Genomic DNA, 21,336 nt, shown 5'->3' with positions numbered 1-21,336 from the left:
TAAAGTTTTGAAAAACATGTCCTATATTTGAACGATTTTTTTCTTTGTAGTCAAGATACAAAAAGACAACTAATTTAAAGACAATTTCATTAAATTTAAAGAATATTTCTGAATTGTTAAAGTCAAGTTGACCTTAGCCCAAACATTTTTGCTTTCATGTTATGATACCCATTTTTAATTCAAATCACTTAATTATAAGGACAATACGACTTCATTGAAAAGTTTATCGACTTTTAGACAAGGAAAAAAACTTTATTTTAGGGAAATGCGTCTTCTATGCTAAGCAAAATTTGCATTCGTATTTTAAAGACATGAAATCTTTGACCTCACGACAATATTTTTTCAGTGTGCCAGTTAACAGAAAAAAAATGCGAATATGGGGGTTATGATAAAAGGCTACGTGTGAATATACACTCGGAACCCGCTATAAAAATTTCGGAATCGTCTCCACGTACATCCCTACTGACAACAACAAAATAAAAAAGTTCCCAACCAAAAAAGAAATGAAACTCTAAACACAAGTTCGCGAATGAATGAAACTGATCATCGCACTAGTGATGATCCACTTTTGTGGCGTCGGTAGATCACCTTCATATGATGGAACTGTTGGCCAAGATGATGGTAGTAGTGTGGAGCGACATTTCTTGTACCACATAACGATTGTAGTTGCAGTCGCAAACGGTTCACACAACTAACTCAGCCCTATCATTCAGTCGTCATCCGCGAATATTTGAATTTAAAACAGTTTACATCGTTTTATGGGATTGACTCCCAAGTGTAGAAAAAATTTCCCCATGAGAGAAATGGAGTTTGTTCAAAAGGAATTGTGTAAATTTAGTTCGAGAAAAATCAATGGTGCTATTTATAAATTGTCTTGGATAATACTTTTTATATTGATAATTATGTGTGGAGGTAAATGTTTTTGTAGAAAAATCTAGAAATGTATTTAGCAAAATAATCCTAAATACGGAAATATATCTAAAATAACTACAATATATCGCATTGTTATTTTATTTATCTAATCCAGATAAATACCAATTAATTAATAATATTCAAGTGAAACTGTGCTATCAAGTGACATCCTTAAAGCCATCGTTCGCACTTCAAAGGAAGAACAATTATTGTGAAAATAAATAGCCAGCCAAAAAACGAAATGTTATTGAAATGTGCCATATTGAATAATATAGAAAAATATTTTCAATAATAAGGTTTGGTATAATACATAAATTCAAGTCTGTTTACATTTCAAGAAGACACTGGGAAATGGTAGATAATTTCTTAAAATGTTTAATATCGTTAGCTTAAAATATAAATTTAGAAAATTGGAGGAATACGATTCGAGCTATTTTTTAAGTGAAAACATTGAACGAATATCGTATCTCCAATTAAACTGTGACGAGGAGGGATGTATGATGAAAGAACACTTTTTATATATCACTGAAATAAAAAGTATACCCGGTTCCAAAGATTTTGTCTTTACACTAAAGATTTTGGTATTGATTGCGATCCAAAGGAGCGGAGAATACTCTTTTAATTTAAGTTTTACGTTCTTAACTCTAGGAGACAAAGTTTAATTTATTTGTTTTTAGCTTTTTTCTTCATGTGCTAAGAAGAAACTTTACAACTTAAATTTCCAAATTTGGACTCGACTACAAGTGGAAATTATGCTATGTTTCAAGTAAAAAAGTCTTTAAAATAAAGTGAAGAAAAAGACTCCCATTTTTAACGCTGTTTTGCTTTGTAGTCAAGATGCAAAAAAAATTCTTCATTTAAGGATGCGCAATTTTAGGTCGAAGCATTTAACTATAAAGGCAAAACAACTTTATTGAAAAGCTTATTGACTTGTGGACAAGGAAAAAAAAAACTTTATATCAGAGAAATGCGTCTTCTATACTAAACAAAACTTTGATTCGTATTTTAAGGACATGAACTTTGGCCTCACTTAGAACTTTTTGCAAGGTTCAACAAATATTAGCCTATGCGAGATTTAGTAGATACGTTATTGTACATGACAATTAGTTGGTTTTAGTTGATTCAATTTTGCCAAATGTGAGAAAAATTTCGTTTTTTTTTAAATTATATTTTGCTTACTTTAATGACATAAACTAAAAATAAGAAAAAAATTTATTCAAATGAAGTGCCCAATGATTTAATCATATATCGACTAACTGTAATTCCTTCAAAATATGAAATTTTCGAAAACAACAGAAAAAAAGTATATTATTTTTAACAAATTTTCTTCAATTTGAAAAAGGTGTCATCTTAAATTAATCAGAATATATTAGTATCGAAGTATCTGTTTAAAGTTAGAATTATTACAATAGTTCACGGAGTTCTTATATCCACGATTATTCAATTATGTGTCATAAAATTAACTAAATTGACTAAACTTATATGTTCAGATATGTTCTCTTCGTAAAAACGCAAATTGACATTTGTTTACAACAACGCCCTCAAATAAATCGATTCTGTAACATATTCTCACAACAACACATTCTACCACAATCATATATATTCAGGAAAACATATATATTTTTAAAAAAAATATGTTTATAACTTATTTGAATATATTCACCCAGAAAATGTTCATCAATTTAGTTTAGCCCTTTTATTACCATTAAGTTTAATTTTTGTGTGAAATAATAAAATTTACTTGTTTCAGTAAAAAAAAAAAATCCTAAACTGAAAGCAGTTAGGAATAGTTAATTAACTAAAATAAGACATGTAATTTTACTAATACTGTTTTCTCCGCGGGGTATACGAATTTACTACTGAACAAGAAAATTTTATTCACTGATAACAAAACAAAATTTTTGGTGTTCGGTCAAGCAGGGATCGAACCCACGACCCTTGGTATGCAAGGCGGATATACTAAACATTGCTCCAATGTGCCCAACTATATCTATGTTTTCGTTAAATAAAATTAGTTTAATCGGTTCGTGGGCGCCACAAATTATGCTATATAAATATAACTTATAACGATAATTGTCTATTGATGACAATAACAGCTACGTAGCCCTGGATAGTGTGTTGGCTTACAAATTGCATGGTTCGCAGTTCTATTCTCCGTTCAGACGAAAGGTAAAATTAAAAAAAATGTAAAATGCATTTTCCCCCACATCTTTTACACTTCCACGAGGTTTTTTAGTTCCTAGCACCTTTTTCTGTAATACAAACAATGTAGAAGAAATTACATTGTTTGTATTACAGAAAAAGGTGCTAAAGGGTGATACGGTCAAAATTTGGTCAATATAAACTTGACGCATTTCTTTCAATTTTGCATTTAAAAAACCTGAACACCCCTCATTTTGAAGGTGTGTGTGTGTAGAATGTTGCTCCTATTTTGATTTTGGAATTCACTCTTCAATTGTCAAAATGCCGTCCAAGCAAGAAGAGCAGCGTATCAAAATTTTGCTTGCGCATCGCGAAAATCCGAGCTACTCGCACGCAAAGCTGGAAAAATCGCTAAAAGTTGCCAAATCAACCGTTACAAATGTAATTAAAGTGTTTGGGGAACGTTTGTCGACAACCAGGAAGTCTGGATCGGGGGGAAATCGAAAACCGGAAGCCGCTGAGACGACAAAGAGAGTTGCCGGTAGTTTCAAGCGAAACCCTAACCTCTCTCTCCGAGATGCCGCAAATAAGCTGGGTGTATCGTCTACAACCGTGCATCGAGCCAAAAAACGAGCCGAACTATCGACTTACAAGAAGGTAGTGACTCCAAATCGCGATGATAAACAAAATACAACGGCCAAAGCGCGATCCCGGAGGCTGTACACGACGATGCTGACGAAGTTTGACTGCGTGGTAATGGACGACGAAACCTACGTCAAAGCCGACTACAAGCAGCTTCCGGGACAGAAGTTTTATACGGCAAAAGGAAGGGGAAAGGTAGCAGATATTTTCAAGCACATAAAACTGTCAAAGTTCGCAAAAAAATATCTGGTTTTGCAAGCCATCTGTACCTGTGGCTTGAAAAGCAGCATTTTCATAGCTTCCGGGACTGTCAACCAAGAAATTTACGTGAAAGAGTGTTTGAATAAACGTCTGCTGCCTTTCCTGAAGAAACACGGTTGTTCCGTACTGTTTTGGACCATGGAGTGGTATGCCGCCAACAACGTGCAGGTGGTTCCCAAGGACAAGAACCCTCCCAACACGCCAGAGCTCCGCTCAATTGAGAAATACTGGGCTATTGTCAAGCGGAACCTAAAGAAGACCAACAAAACTAAGGACGAGCAGCAGTTCAAGGCAAACTGGCTTTCTGCGGCGAAGAAGGTGGACAAGGTGGCTGTACAAAATCTGATGGCAGGTGTCAAGCGTGAGGCCCGGCAATTCGGATTTGGAAAAGCGAAAGCCTAACTGAATATTTTTCCTGAATTTTATACTAATTGAACTTGAAAAAGAAATTTAATTTGATATTTTAAATAAACGATTTACACGCGTTTTCCCTTGACCAAATTTTGACCGTATCAACCTTTAGGAACTAAAAAACCTCGTGGAAGTGTGAAAGATGTGAGGGAAAATGCAATTAGCCAGAAAAGATTTTTTGTTAGTCTTTATGAAATTGTTTTTAATTCGTTTATCACATAAATTATATACTTTTCTTCAAAGCAAATGGGAAACGATATTTGTTTGTCTAAAATTTCGTTTGGGAGGAAAGAATTATCTTTTTATAGGTAAAAGAATCGAAGAATTTATTAATGGCGTTTTCTTTTCTTATGAAAAATGCGCACTTTTTTGCATTTTGGCCGGAACATGTACTTTTTAGGTTCTTTTCTAAAAAAACAGGCAAAAGTGCGAAAAGGCTTCGAATTCTGTTGTGAAAATAGTGCCACGCATAGAGGCAAATTACGGGCATTTTCAGCACTGCCAACAAACGAGAGTGCTGCGATTGCCCTGTTTCCTTCTTTGAATTCTTTTCTGCCCGCTGAAATGATAGCATTTTTTTAGGTTGCTGGTAACATTTTAAAAATGCGCATTCTGTACAGACAAAATGGCGGCAAAGCACTTTTTTCAGAAAAGAAAACACCATAATTTTGTTGGAGACTTAATAATAGTAAAATGTTAGGTTTGGTCTAATATTATTCTCCAAATATTAATAGAAATAATTTGTTTTAGCGGTCTACTGTCAACCTTATCGCAGAAATCAGCGATGTTCAGCTCGCCTGGAAAATGCTTTGGAACATATGAGGCGACGGAGTTACCAAACTAAAAGAGGACGTTCATATACTCCACTTCAATCACCATATGCTCTCTATCACTCACTTTATGGTCAGGCAGATGAAGATGCTGATGATTTTTACCGTCCGTCTCCAAGTCGTGGCTACTATGCCAAAAATATCAATCGTAGTTATGGGGCTAATTCCAGATTAGATTTTGATGCCGCATTAAATAGTTACTCGAATCCTCCAGCAGCATATCCGTATCATAGCCAAAGGCAACCACATAAACTGCAGGTATCTAGAGTGGAAGTTGAAGATTTACGAGTACGACTACCAACGGAGAATGCAGTCAGATGGGTGGAAATTGACAAGTGCAAGTTCAGTGCAGAAAACTCTACACTGGATACTCGTCTTATATTTCCGGACTTGACATTGAGCGGCAAGGTTGTATTACAGCCCACGGGCGGAAAATGCAATATGATTTTACGATTAAGACATGCGGGCATTGAATTTCGAACAGTGCCCATTGGCTTTGATAAAATAAGTGGCGAGGAATCGAGACGTATAGGCTCAGCTTCGGTGAGAACAGATTCACATTTTGCAGAACCGGGATTTATATCTGTATTTGCCCATGGCTGTCAAGGTAAGATAATCACTTAATATTAATAAATATGAATTTGTAATGACATACATTTCTTTATAATTTGTGATAATGTTTAACTGAAAAGTGAGTGTGTCCCGTTAAGTACTTCATTGTTAATTCCTTATTCCATAAAAAATCGAATCTTGTATATTTTGAAAAGCCAACTTTTAGAAAATTGTATGTAAATCACTAAGGTGATTTGTGTAAACCAAAAAGTATTTTAGAACAAAAAACTTCGGTTGCTATTTTATTTACGCCGCTAAAAGTTCCTTTTTTATATACAAATAGAAATGTGTATATGAAACATTTAAATTTATATTTATATTTTTTATCAATATATAATGTGTCTATATATAATATATATTTTTATATATAATACTTTTTTATTCCCCACTATTACATTTTATTGCATAGGTCCGACGGGTATTAAATTACGTCAAAACTCCAAAAGACGATACAGTTTTGTTAACGAACACCAAACGGAGAGCGCTGGCTCCCCATTGCATCATTCCCCGCCTTCGCCTCCACATCTTACGCCCGATGTAATATTCGATATACGAAGTGAGGGATATATACCACCAAATATGCGTGATGAAGAATTAACTTGGACTGATGCCAACTCGCAAGAACTTTTTGATCCTAATGGCGATAATTTCTATCGACGACAATTCCGTAATAAACGTAGCACCTATGGATGGCGCCAAGGAAAGCATATAGCAACGGATCGTTCACGTGATGAAATAAATTTCAATGATGACATTCTGCGCTTGTCAGATGATAATGTCCAACATTTATTAGAACCCGATGCTAGAGCGTTTGCCAATATTTTCTCGAACAATAATGAAGGCAACGGGGGCAATAAGTTTGGTGACAACGAAGAGATCAATGATGCCCTCAGAGATGAACTGGAAAAGCTATTTTCAATGGGTGTTCGTGGTCTTTTGACCACTTATATGCAAAGAGCTCTACAGCCGGCAATTAAAGAGACTCTAATGGAAAATATGGGTTATACAATAAGTTATGGATGAATACACTCTGTTATTTGATTGACTATCTAATAGTTTTTCAATATTCATAAGTTACTTTAACATAATAAATTATTTATATTTTTGAAAAAAAAGAAACACAACAACAAACTTCGAACAAAGCTCAAATCGTACCATTTTGTTTTATTGTCTCCTTCGAATTGCTGAATTTAAAAAAAAATATATATATATATATATATATATATTTATGGTTTCTTTATTCCTTAATATTCACTATTCAATAACACTGTTTTTTATGGACCAAATTTAATAATTCCATTCATAATAACTACATTTAATAAACCATTTTAAAAATCACTTTCTTCAAAATACACATAAAACGGCAACATCCGCAAGATAATAACTCAAACTAAACTCAAAATCAACTGAATTTCAAAATTGAAAGATGAACAAGATTTATGGCATATCTTAAGGGGGCGTTTCCGTTTCCTGATGAATACTATGTCACATACTATTTGCGCATGTTCTCATTTGAGATACTATAATGTTATTGGTTGTTTGTAACATTGGTACACAGAAGATTTTATGCTATATACAACGTGATGTATATACATACTATATGTAATGTTCTATGTGATTTAGAAAAACACATAAGGAAAGTATGTAAATTTCTTGTGATATCTACCATTTTGTTTCCCTTTTTGGGGCAGATGTTGAAATGGTACCACCAAGCACTCATATATTTAATTTGGACAAGGATATGACCAGGTTTGTGCACCGATTTGAATCTATATATTTCAAATGAAAAAAATTGATGTTATTTTTTTTTATTCGTATATCGTCCATATCCAATTTAAGCCTATTACTCTTATTCAAGGTCAATTAATTTTTTTTTGTGAAAAAGCTACGGATATCCGTTTCCGTTTAAAAAAATAGGTTAGCTAAGATTTTTAGCACATGTATATGAGTAAAAGATTTAAACAAGCGAAAGAAAAAGTTTAATTAAAGTGCTAGGATTTGTTGAAGGCATTGATGAGTTGTAATTTAATATATAAATAGCTTTTTGTGTAAGAGAGCAACAGGGAAAATCATGTCGAAAAATTGAATAAATTTTAAAACTTTAAAATATATAGATTCATTTTGGCAAAGGTATGCAAATAATTATTATTGTTTTTTTCAATTTCAATTTATTGATACAACACAATAAGCCAAACGAGACCAATACTAACGTACTGCCATTTTAGTAAATCTTAAATCTATACACCACTAGAAAAATACTAAATTCAGATATATTTCTTCCTTCATTTAAAATTTTTAAAAAGTTTTTAATCATGTTTTCAGAAAACATGATTAGCAAAAAATTCAAACGTAAGGATTACTATTTAAGTGCATAATGTAAACATAGTGAACAAAATGTAAGCACCTTTAAATATTTGCTCTCCGTGGTGCATGTCCAGTTATAATATATGTAAATCCCAAAAATACTAATAACGATCAAATAATAGATATAGACGGTTAGCCTCTTTTGAAGCAGTTTACCATATGAAATATTTTTACACTCAGAAAAAATTCTTCTTCTACGCTTGCTATAAGGATAGGTTTTAGTTCCATTAAAAAACAAATTTCTCCTAATTCGACGGACTAATTTATTTAAAGAAAACAAACCACTTTAGTTGGTCCATTTCTTAAAAATAACGTACCAATCAGGGATCCGGAGCGGAGCGGAGCAAGCCCTTTTTTTTGCCGGAGCGGGAGCGGCATTTCTAAAATCCGGAGCGGAGCGGGAGCGGAGCGGTTTCCAATTGCATGTTATCTACTTTTTTTGAGAACGAACATTTCTTAAAAACGCTGTTCGAAAATGTATTTTTACAATAAAGGGAAAAAAGCGAAATTAGGTAACACTAGATCTGAGTAAGAATATTCGTAGGTATACCACGGGCTGATTTCGATGGAGGTTGTTGCAAACATAAACATACACTCACACATTACAAATATAACAAAACCTCTTCTCTACGTCTGTTGCAAAACCAAAAAAAAACTTTCGGAGAGTAGTTACTTCTACTCTGTGTATAGACTTTCAATTCCAATCAGCGTTGCCGTTTTGGTCCGATCGGACCAAAATTGGTCCAAAAGATTTCTAATTTTTGAATTTGGTCCATTTTGGTCCATTTTCATAAATTTGGTTTCTATCACATATTAGGTTACATATTAAATAGTAGATGGTGCACCGCAAAGAATATTGTCGGGAGGCCAAATATTTCACATGCTTAAAATACGAATACTAATTTTGCTTAGAATAGAAGACGTATTTCTCTGAAATAAAGTTTTTTCCTTGTCTAAAAGTCTCTAAACTTTTCAATGAAGTCTGTTTGTCCTTATAGCTAAGTGATTCGACATAAAAATGTGTATCCTAACATGAATGAAAATTTTGTTTTAATGAAGTCAAAATGGATTTAATATTTCTGAAAAAATTTTCAAAATTAATAAAATGTTTCAACACATTGTTTTAAAGTCATTGTACCCTAAACCACATAGTGGTTAGGGTATAATAAGTTTGATCGGCCAAAAAATGTGCCTACCAGAAATATTGATTTTAGACCCCATAAAATATATACCGATCGACTCAGAATCACCTCCTGAGTCGATCTAGCGCTTGGTGTCCGTCCGTCCGTCTGTCCATGTATTTTTTGTTCACAGGATTCCAGTTGCAATTATAAACCGATTTTGATGAAATTTGGTACAGGGAGTTTTTTGCGCACAAGGACGAACGCTATTGAATTTGGAAGAAATCGGATCAAATTTAGATACAGCTCCCATATATATGTATCGCCCGATTTCGACAAATGGGGTCACGTTGCGCTTTTTTTTCAAACGGATCGTCACCAAATTTGGCAAAAGGTAATCTTTTCCATCGCCCTTCAAGTCTGCAAAATTTCATCCAAATCGGTTCAGATTTAGATATAGTTCTCATATATAAGTATCGCCCGATTTTCCCAGATTTAGCTATAGCTCCCATATATATGTACCGCCCGATTTTTCTAAATATTGCAATAAAACCCTTATTTATCAACCGATCTTACTCAAAGTTTGCTAAATGTAATCTTCTATAGCAATAACCATATGTGCGAAATATCATCGAAATCGGTTCAGATTTAGATATAGCTCTCATATATATGTATAGCCCGATTTTCCCAAATTTGGCCATAGAACCCTTATTTACTAACCGATCTTACTCAAAGTTGGCTAGATCCAGTCCACTATAGTACTAACTGTATGTGCAAAATTTCATCGAAATCGGTTCAGATGTAGATATAGCTCCCATGTATGTATCGCCCGATTTTGAAAAATTCGCCCCTAATAACCTTATTTTTGACCGTAGAGGCCTCATTTCTTAACTGATCTTTCTCAAATTTTGCACAAGGTAACCTTTTGTGGTATTAATTAAACCCGCAAAATATTATTCAAATTGGTTCAGATTATATAATTATATAATAAACTATAATTTTCTCGAAGAGGAGCGGAGCGGAGCGTGGAGCGGAGCGGAGCAATTTTTTTTTCTCGGAGCGGAGCGTTTTTCTTTTCTCCGGAGCGGGAGCGGAGCGGAGCGAAAAAAATGGACCGCTCCGGATCCCTGGTACCAATTACAATTTTCGAAAATGAAAAATGTTCGCAAGATTACGAAAAGATGGTTCGCATTACATGTCTTATTTAAGATATGTTATTTAAACATGTTGTTAGTTTGAACAAAAAATGTGTTAGTTCGACGTTTGCGATACCCGTTTTCTAAACGTTTTTTTGTATGTATTTAATATAGTAGAAACCATAACTAATCAACCACTGGGACTTAGATATGAGACAAAAGAGCACATCAAACTATCCTGAATGAGTATGGTTCAGATCAGGAGTCTCTGTACACTCAAAAAAAAGCATGTCCGGTTCCAAAGATTTTGTCTTTACTTTAAAAATTTTGGTATTGATTCCGAGTCAAAGATGCGGAGAATACAAGTAAGGATACTTTTAAGACACAATTCTCTTTTAAATTTGGGTTTTGTGTACTTTCTTCTAGGAAGCAAATTTTAATTTTTCGCTTTTTCAGCTTTTTTTTCTTCATATGCTATCAAAGTCCTTTAAAAACGAGTTAACGACAACTTTATTTTCCAAATTAAGACTCGAGTTCCAGTAGAAATTATGCTATGTTTCAAGTAAAAAACGTCTTTAAACTAAAGTATTGGAAAACATGTCCTATATTTTGTAGTCAAGATGCAAAAAGACAACAAATTCAAAGACAATTTCATTAAATTTAAAGAATTTTTCTGAATTATTAAAGTCAAATTGACCTTAGCCCAAACATTTTTTCTTTCATGTTATGATACCCATTTTTAAGTGAAATCACTTAATTATAAGAATAATACGACTTCATTGAAAAGTTTATCGACTTTTGGACAAGGAAAAAAAACTTTATATTAGAGAAATCCGTCTTCTATGGTAACCAAAATTTGCATTCGTATTTTAAAGACATGAAATCTTTGACCTCACGACAATATTTTTTTCAGTGTATATGATAACCCAAACAATTTTCCAGAGCAAAATGTGGCCGGGGAACATGTAACATGTTTGACGCAACCATTTACTCTTCTCGGAAATTATGTATCTGATTTCGGCAAGCACACCCAGGAAAAAGTGACCACTTCTTTAAGTTAAAATGAACTCATTGTGAAGAAAGTTGAACTTCGTATAGCGCCAAAGACATTTTTATTTGAACGATGTGATTTTCGTAGAAATTAGGTAGAATGCATTCCATATATTAGTTAACATTTTCCTATATTTATGTACCACTATACTACTGAATGAAAAAAGTTAACTGAATTTAATTCATATATGGAATGATTTTATTGAACTTTTTTCATTCGTTTGGACAAATCTTACATATTTGTGGTAAATCTTTTACTTCAAAATTAGAACTGCTTACCTTTTTAAATACAGTTTTATTTATTTATATAGGCACTTTTTTCTTAAATTAAGAATCAACAGCATCGACTGGCCTTGAAATATTAGTTTATTATTCCACTATTTCCAATTTCCATGTAATGTTACCAACTATAAAACGTAATGGTTTTCTTCTTCCTTTCACTTTTAATAAGATGCTGCGTAACGATCTTGTCCTCCTTTTACAATTTACCTACAAATATAAAAAATCGTAAACCAATTTGTTCACAAAAGGTTAGCGTCACCGTATGAATGTTACCTGATAATTGAAGATTCCAAAATGAAGACGAATGAAGGGTATTCTTTCTTTATACACCATCACGAACATTGATAGACGTACTCGTATTATTTTTTTGTTTATGTTCATAAGCGTAGGAAGGCCTCTGGGGAGGGGGCTTAGACCCCCCCAGAAAAATGTTAGCCACCCCCCCCAGAATTTGAAAACCTATTTACGATCTTCCATTTTTATAAAACATAAACAAGCCCAGCCAAAAAAGCGTCGCCAAAAAAGTAATGAAAATGACCTTTTTGGATCCGGAAGTGGTGCAAAATTGGCGAAGAAGCGTTGACATGGGCTTGTCATAGGACGGAAGTCCTCCATTTCAACAACCGTTGCACTGAATTTGCATCACTTCTTTAGTTGTGATCCGAATTCAATGTTTTGATTGTAAATTAAAAAAATTCTGTTATATTTAGTCAAATAAGTAATTTTTATAATTTTTAATGGATTCTAATGCTTGTCGGAAACGTTTGACCTCAAATATTTTCAAAAATTCACAAGTTTTTCAGAATGGATTTAGAATTTTTTCGACAAAATTTTAATTATTTGTACCATTTTATGAATTCTTACTTCGTTTTTAAGTTATTTGAAACAAAAAAATTAAAATTTCCCATTAAAAGTATGAAAAAACCAAGTTAAAAAAAATTGAATTTAAAGAACTTCCTGAGTAGTTAAAATAAAGAACATCATTGGGAGTACATCTTCTGGAAGTGCTTTTAAAGTTGTGTCTTTGGAAGAACTTCCAAATTTTTTTACAGGGAAATGTGTGGAACTACTTTTACTTGCTTTATTATAAATTAATTTTCGAGTTATTTTGATGTCTAATTTTTTTATATTCATTTTTATGAAATAAAACATTAATTGAAATATAAATAAATGAAATATAAATTTTTAGCTAGGGGGGCTATAGCCCCCCCTAGGAAAATTGTCTAGCTACGCTAATGTTTATGTTTAATAATAATTTTCAAAAAAACGAAAAATTTTCTCACTAATTTAAAATAACAAATATTTTATATATTTTATTTGTTATTCGTTATATTATTTTACTAAATTATTTTTTAACAATCACTCCGTATACCATAACAACGCGATTCCATCTAAAAAACAACCCACGCGCAAAGATATCGATTACATCGATTACAGGTATCGATTACAGGTAGATAAAAGAAATATAGGAAAATTTCCTATATTCTAACAAGTGTGTCTCCTTAAGTTTTAAAATGATTGAATACTTCTTAGTACGAATGAACTAAAATATTTTTCTATGCCAAGTGTTATTCGTATGTATGATAAGCTTTCTATAATAAAGGAAGTCGGAATTATCATCTTATAAGAAATTTTACTAAATTTGAGGAAACTTGGTTGTAGTTCGGTTTTTGTTTATTTTTACGAATGTTATCAGTGAATAAAATTTTCGTGTTCAGTAGTAAATTCTTATACCCAGCGAAGAAAACAGTATTAGTAAAATTCCATGCCTTATTCTAGTTAATGAGCTATTCCTAACTGCTTTCAGTTCAGGATTTTTTTACTGAAACAAGTAAATTTTATTATTTCACACAAAAATTTAACTTAATGGAAATAAAATGGCTAAACTAAATTTATAAACATTTTTCCTTTAGTTTTGAAGGCACTTTTTTCTGGGTGCAGCTATACAAAAGTTTTGCGTTAAAAGTGTTCCATGTAACCCACCAAAAAATAATATTTTGCTCTTGAAACATCTCTTTCATTTGTCTTTGCAACATCATGGACCATAAAAACAATAACATATTATAAAATTAAAACCGAAATAATGAAAAAAAATCAATTGTTGCAAACTAAATTGGGATTGCATTGTTAACATATTTGTTCTACTCAATACACAATAGGATATTAGAAAATTAGAAAATTACAGATTTGTTATTGTTACAAAAAAGGTTAAAATAGCAATCGTGCCTTTTCTGGTAGCCATATGTGTTGCTGTCGTAAGGTATCACACATAAGATGTGTTCTGCACCCAGAAAAAAGGGGCTCTAATGCCAACTGAACTTTATTTTAGTTCATGAAGATTAGTTGATTTTAGCTAAATTTTGCACAATATGAGTAAATGTTCCTTATTTGAATAATTTTTTGCTAACTTTAATGACGTGAACTAAAAATAAGAAAGTTTGACAAAAAGTATTAACTTATTTATAACATTTTGCAATTAGAAAACTATTTTAGTTAAAATTTTCTTAAATAAACCTACATTTTCTTCCACGGTGGGTTCACTTTCTTTTTGGTGTGAACTACACTTTACACGTCACAGACGTGAAAAATTTACACCAAAAATTTTCTGTTTAGGTCAAGTGTACAGCTATGGTCTGAAAAATTAAAAAAAAAAAACAAAATTGCTATCACACTGTCCTTAAAATACGAATGCAAATTTTGCTTAGCATAGAAGACGCTTTTTTCTGATATAAAGTTTTTTCCTTGTCCAAAAGTTCATAAACTTTTCAATGAAGTCATTTTGTCCTTAAAATTAAGTGATTCGACTTAAAAATGGGTATCATAACATGAAAGAATCTTTTTTTGGTCTAAGGTCAACTTGACTTTAATAATTCTTTAAATTTGTTGTCTTTTTGCACCTTGACTACAAAGCAAAAACGTCTTCAAAAATAGGGCATGTTTTTCAACATTTAAGTTTTTTACTTGAAACATATCATAATTTCTACTGGAAGTCGTGTCTGAATTTGGTAATTGTAGTTGTCGTTAACACGTTTTTAAATATGACTTTGATAGCATATGAAGAAAAAAACTAAAAAACGAAAAATTAAAATTTGCTTCCTAGAATCAAGTACGCAAAACCCAAACTTAAAAGAGAGTTGTGTCTTAAAAGTATCCTTGCTTGAATTCTCCGCTTCTTTGGCTCGGAATCAATACCAAAATCATTAGAGTAAAGACAAAATCTTTGGAACCGGGTATGCTTTTTTGAGTGCAGAGTCCTTTAGAAATGTTTTAACGATAACTTAAATTTCCTAATTCGGACACGACTTTAAGTTGAAACTAAGCTATGTTTCAAATAAAAACGTCTTTAAAATAAAGTATTAAAAGACATTTCCTATTTTTTAATACTCTTTAGCTTTGCTAGATACCAAAAGACAACAAATTTAAAGACAATTCCATTAATTTTGAAGATCTTAGTCCAAGTTGATATTAGTCGAACTAAATTGTCTTTCATGTAAACCGAATCACTAACTGCAAGGACAAAACAACTTCATTAAAAATTGTATCCAGTCTTGGACAAGGCAAGAACGTTATGCGACTTCTATGCTAAGCTAAACTCGATCTGTTTTTTTTTTTAACAGAAAATCTTTGGCTTCACAATATTTTTATTCAGTGTATGTTAAACCTTATGAAAATAATAAAATATACAATGCATAGTACCGTTCATAACGAAATTGGTCCATTATGAACGATAAAAAATTTGGATGTGCCTACACAAAAAAAAACATTTTTGATTTTAATCATACATACAATTACTATCAATAGACAACTATAGGGTGAAAAAATAAAGTATATAAATCATTATCTTCCTTATAATAATAACCATGATAGCATGTTCCTTCTTATATGTAGATGCGCCTAGATTTCCAATAAATCAGCAGCCTGTAAGCTAAATTAGTTTTTCTGAAAGTAAACAGAATAATTCGAATTTAATTTTGTTCAATTAAAAGTTAATTTTGTTAAACATTACCTGCATAGAATATCAAGTTCAATTCTTAGTTCCAGGTTGCAGATTTATAATCTTATTTTGCAGTTGTAGTCTTTTAGCATAAAAAGGTGTGTTAAGGAGATCGGTAATTTAATTTTAGTAACAATTCCTTTCACAAATTTACCAAATTCGTTCTTTTATCAGTGCCATCTGCAGTCTTTGTACTTGCTCTCCCAATAAAAGAGTTCAAAATCATGTCTTATGCGCTTTACCGATTATCAGTTATTCCGGACGACATGGCTCGTGTCGAATATATCTCATATATTGTGCACATTATAAGTTAAGTCCGAAGGCATAATCGATTTTGCTGCATGTTTATGGGATTGATAACACATTTGCCGATTATTTAGTCATCGCCGACAAGTCGTATCGATCCGACACACTGTAAGATTCGTTACAAACACCGACATTCCGTCCGGAATAACTGATAGTCTGTAAAGCCCATTACAGAATATCCGTTTTTTTTGATTGATTGATTGTTTTATTTATGATATGTACAACAAGAATATTAGATTCTTATAAATACAGTTACATGTTACAATTATCCATTTAATATAAAATAATAACATTATAATACCTAAGAATAAAAGTTTTGGTAAATTTACATTTGATATTGTGAATCCATGAAAAAAATTTAACATATGTATATAAAAATGGAAAAGACAAGAAATTGAAAGAAATTATATTAAAACAAAAAAAAATTTTAATTAAAACAAAAAAAATATACGATTCAAATTGAATTGATATAAAAATTACACTATTGTAAATAAAAATTGAAAGGTGTAAGAAATAGGGTAAAACAAAAAAAAAATAACCATAAATAGAAAAAAAAAAATAAATAAACCAATAAAAAATGAACAAATATGAAAAACGAGAAATTATTAATCAAAAATGAAATAAAAAAGTAAATAAATGTAGCATTCAATAGAAATTTATCCTCTGCTGTAAGCGAAAATTATCAAATAATATCTTTTTAAATTGCAAAATGTCACTTGTTGTTTGAATATTATGTGGAAGTGTATTATTCCGGACTACAGTGCTCGTGTCGAACATATTCCATATATTGTGCACATTATAAGTTAAGACCGAAGGCATAATCGATACTGCTGTATGTTTATGGGATCGATAAGACATTTACCGATTATTTAGTCATCGCCGACAATCGTATCGATCCGACACATTGTAAGATTCTTTACAAACACCGACATTCCGTCCGGAATAACTGATAACCTGTAAAGCGTATAAATCACTTGTATTTCAAGCTGGTAACACCGAAACGCATTGACATTGAATGTCAATTTCAACATATGATAAATGTCAAAAGTAGTGTTTTGCTTGTTACTGACTGCTGCTGGAAAATAAAAGGTATTGAGAATTAAAATCACAGAAATTCGTAAAAAAAAAAGATTTTCAGTTTGGAAAAATACGGTAAGCAGTAGTTGCGTTTACATCCGCAAAAAGTGAAATCGGTTGTATCGTGTAAGTGGTAGGAAGAAATTGAGCCATTACATGTCGAGGATTGCAAAATATGTCGTCATATTTACGCACAACACAACCATCGGATCGATGTTCGATAAAAGAGATGGCAGCGGGAAGGGCTGGTTGATTTACTTCACTCATGATTATGAGCAACATCGTAAGACGCTGATGCAAAAGTCATTTGTCGTAGCAGAGACACCAGAGGAAGATGTTTATACAAATTATATAAGTTCAAGGAAGAATGTAACATCTGAAGGAGTTTTGGGATAATGTTCCTGGACTGCACGCTGATATTGTATAGAGTGTAAACAAGTGCAAAGTCTGTTCTTTTATACCACCTTATTTGCCCATTGTCAGGGCCATTTGGCTATTCACCTTGGAGTGTATTTGTTGATTTGTTTGTGGCCAAAACGAAATCTAAAACAAAAATACTACATACATACAAATATGTATGCTCAAATAATAGAATTAAGAATTTGTTTATTTCCTTCTATTTCTAGAGTGTCGTTGAGTATATGTACGCATTATTGTATTCGAAGGAGGAAGTTTTCATTTTTTGCATCCCATATCTACAGCCCATATGAACTCCTCGTGACCGGAGTTGTAACAGCTGCAGGGTTGTTGTTATATGTGAAGGCACAGTTGTGGAAAATTATTTGATACGACCACAAACATCAAGAAAAATGAGTCGAAGTGCGATATCTGTGCCTTCCGGTGGCAGTACCGGCAACAATATGGATAATACCTTCATAAGAACTATTGAATGGGATATGATGAATAAAGCTAAATTCTTTCCACTCTCCATGTTGAGTTCATTTTCTGTGCGCTGCTGTCTATTTCCCTTGACGGTGATCAAGACTCAACTTCAAGTGCAACACAAAAGCGATGTTTACAAGGGAATGTTTGATTGCGCCTACAAAATTTATCGTTCGGAAGGCATTCCCGGATTGTATCGAGGTTTCTGGATATCTTCCGTTCAAATTGTTTCTGGTGTTTTCTATATCAGCACATATGAAGGAGTGCGACACATCTTGAAGGATTTGGGCGCTAGCCATAATGTCAAAGCTCTTGTGGGCGGAGGCTGTGCCTCATTAGTTGGTCAGACAATTATAGTTCCTTTTGATGTCATATCTCAACATGCCATGGTTTTGGGGATGGCACAACATGCAGCTGGTAGTGCAAAAGCAGATCTAAACCCACTGGGTATTGATACAGGTCCCGGTCGAAGTCGTATCAATATATCTGTTGATATTGCCAAAGAGATCATGCGAAGAGATGGTTTCCGCGGTTTTTATCGAGGGTATACTGCTAGTTTAATGGCTTATGTGCCGAATTCGGCAATGTGGTGGGCTTTTTATCATTTGTATCAAGGTAAGATCCAAAAGGACTTAGTTAATCTAATCAATTTTTATCCGTAATCTTTTTTGATTAATTTTAGATGAGCTATGTCGAATATGCCCACCGTGGGTGTCGCATCTTCTAATTCAATGTGTTGCTGGAAGCATGGGTGGATTCACAACAACGATACTCACCAATCCGTTAGACATAGTTAGAGCTAGATTACAGGTATGAACGCAATAATCTTATATGGGCCTCAAGAAAAAAACTCAAAAAGGGAAATAATGATTGGAAACGACAATCACTCTGAATGTGCTCTCATTTGGTACAAGCACAAAATATATAGTGCGATTTTTTCCTAACTTTCCCAAATGGAGGCATATAGCTCTCAATGTGATGCCTTGGTTTCCCATGAGAGTGACGAATAACTTGTCCCCTTGGAATTGTGCACAGATGGTACAAATGTTCATAAAATTGTACGTTGGAGGCAAATGAAATTCAGATCCTTACTTCGTTGCGGAATTTTCGTTTCGCATAGGGAAATCTATTTTACGAAAAATCGATTTTTTGCCCAAAAATTTCAAATGTCGACATTTTGGACTCTTCAAATTCAAATACAAAATCGACGTTTGATTCTGACCAAAATAGGATTAAAGAAATAATCGAATGTCGAATTTGCGCTCTTACATTTTTATCGTTTAGCTAAATTTTCCATCAGTCAATGTGCAATAGTTAGCATGCCCGCCTTGCATACACAAGGTCGTGGGTTCGATTCCTGCTTGGACCGAACACCAAAAAGTTTTTCAGCGATGGATTATCCCACCTCAGTAATGCTGGTGACATTTCTGATGGTTTCAAAGCTTCTCTAAGTGGTTTTACTGCAATGTGGAACGCCGTTCGGACTCGGCTATAAAAAGGAGGTCCCTTGTCATTGAGCTTAACATGGAATCGGGCAGCACTCATTAATAAGAGAGAAGTTCACCAATGTGGTATCACAATGGACTGAATAGTCTAAGTGAGCCTGATACATCGGGCTGCCACCTAACCTAACCTAAGCTAAGCTTCGGATTCAGTTCAATCAAATAGCGTTAAATAAAATGCAATTCTTTTCAATACGATGATGAATCATAGTATCATAAATTACAAGCCCTTAGAATATATTTAAAACTAGACACCACAACAATGCCTACTATCATGGGTGGCAAAAGTCCTGTATAAGAATGGCTAAATGCTTGAAGTTTGCCTAAATATATTTTTTATTTCATTAGAATAATTTTTTTGTAGACTTATGGTAAAGATAACCAACCAATCTAGGCTGCTTTACCAATATTCTTGGGTTATATAAAATCGACATCTATATTTGACAATTTCGAAATTGGCATTGTTGATTTCTAATTTAACTTCATTTAATTTGTATGTAATAATTTCGTTAAATACTGAATTGAATTATTCATTTGCAGGTGCAGCGCCTCGATGGTATGAGGGTAGCTTTCCGAGAACTATGGCGGGAAGAAGGCCTAAATTGTTTTTTCAAAGGATTATCAGCACGCCTAGTTCAATCTGCGGCTTTTTCCTTTAGCATAATTTTAGGATATGAAACCATTAAACGTATTGCAGTTGATGAGCAGTATAAAAACCAAATACGTTGGTGAACGCCAACGACAAAACTATAACTACTAACTAATTTCAAATCCAGACCCACCACCAACTTTTAAACCTGGAATGCACAAATATGCAGACGATAAATTAATAATTTTATTCATAAATACGAAATGCATTTAATGATTTTTTTGTGTAAAATTTTCAACACAATGCAACAAAACAAAACGCTGTACCATGTATCAAAATTAAGTTTGTTCATTTACAAATATCAGCAATGAATATCCCATGCGCGCTGTTACTGTTTCCAACATCATGTTAAGATAAATAGTACTCCTTGATAAACTTTATTGGTTTATTTCGAAAAGCATCTGTAGTCCATTAAAGTTAAATTCCTATATTTCCCTTGTTTTAAACAGCTTTAGTTTTAAGTACTACAGTCAATGATGGTGTATCGCCCAAAACTAAAACAAATCTTTTATATTTTTGTAAATAACCTAAATGTTGATCGTTTCTATCTTTATATAATTCAATTAGCTTTATTTTATTAATTTAAAGCCAGCTTTATTATTAGCCAATTATATTTCGATGACGCTAAAACAAAGCCAAACAAACCCTAATTATTTATTTGGACAACGTTTTATTATTGATTGTTGTTATATTGTTAAGTTTAAAGCGGATTGCAACAAATTGTATATACGCATTAACTGTGTATTAAGTTTTCGTTGCTAAACAATGCTACAATTTCCACCCTTCTACAACCAACGTACATACATTTGACTTTTCCCTATTGAATGAATAAACAAAATTTAGAAAATTTTGTAAATGTTGTTAAATTTTAAGTCAATGTACTCTAATATAGAAGATATGATGCGATATGTAGATTTATTCTGTAGTAGACAAATTGAAATAAAAGTAAAACAATTACAAGCTATGTACAATAATTTATAAAAAAAATATACAAAAAGAGTTACAAGAACAAAAAATATTGTAATAAAGTACAAAATTAAAAGAATTCAGAATAGCGTTATTTTTTTGTATTTGTGTAATATGGGGAATAACTATATCAAGACTTTTGGTAAAGGTAAGCTTGGGTAAAATTAACTTCTTAATGTCCAAACAGAGTTAATGAT

The 21,336-nt window shown here is 32.6% G+C and overlaps 2 protein-coding genes across 5 annotated transcripts; both read left to right on the top strand.

The window, feature by feature from the left end:
• Window positions 1-671: 671 nt before the first annotated feature.
• Window positions 672-6,940, top strand: LOC142219807 (uncharacterized). The gene is made up of 3 exons (XM_075288617.1): window positions 672-912; window positions 5,119-5,805; window positions 6,220-6,940. Exons 1-3 carry the CDS (start codon window positions 759-761, stop codon window positions 6,831-6,833), a joined length of 1,455 nt encoding a protein of 484 aa, XP_075144732.1. The 5' UTR covers window positions 672-758; the 3' UTR covers window positions 6,834-6,940.
• A 10,085-nt stretch (window positions 6,941-17,025) lies between these two features.
• On the top strand, window positions 17,026-21,218 carry LOC142226042 (solute carrier family 25 member 44). Of its 4 annotated transcripts, none has more exons than XM_075295901.1 (4): window positions 17,026-17,152; window positions 17,767-18,637; window positions 18,705-18,832; window positions 20,065-21,218. In XM_075295901.1, the coding sequence occupies exons 2-4, from the start codon at window positions 17,950-17,952 to the stop codon at window positions 20,254-20,256; spliced, it is 1,008 nt and encodes a 335-aa protein (XP_075152016.1). In that variant the 5' UTR covers window positions 17,026-17,152; window positions 17,767-17,949; the 3' UTR covers window positions 20,257-21,218. The 4 variants fall into 4 exon arrangements, with proteins under 4 accessions (XP_075152016.1, XP_075152021.1, XP_075152035.1 ...); XM_075295906.1 differs by having other exon boundaries at window positions 17,096-17,215; XM_075295920.1 differs by lacking the exon at window positions 17,026-17,152 and adding an exon at window positions 17,357-17,570.
• The last annotated feature ends 118 nt before the right edge of the window (window positions 21,219-21,336 follow it).

This window comes from Haematobia irritans, chromosome 1, assembly GCF_050003625.1.
Source record: "Haematobia irritans isolate KBUSLIRL chromosome 1, ASM5000362v1, whole genome shotgun sequence".
Classification (NCBI taxonomy): Eukaryota; Metazoa; Arthropoda; class Insecta; order Diptera; family Muscidae; genus Haematobia; species Haematobia irritans.
Note: the sequence above shows the minus strand (reverse complement) of the source record. Positions and strands in the feature narration are given on the sequence as shown.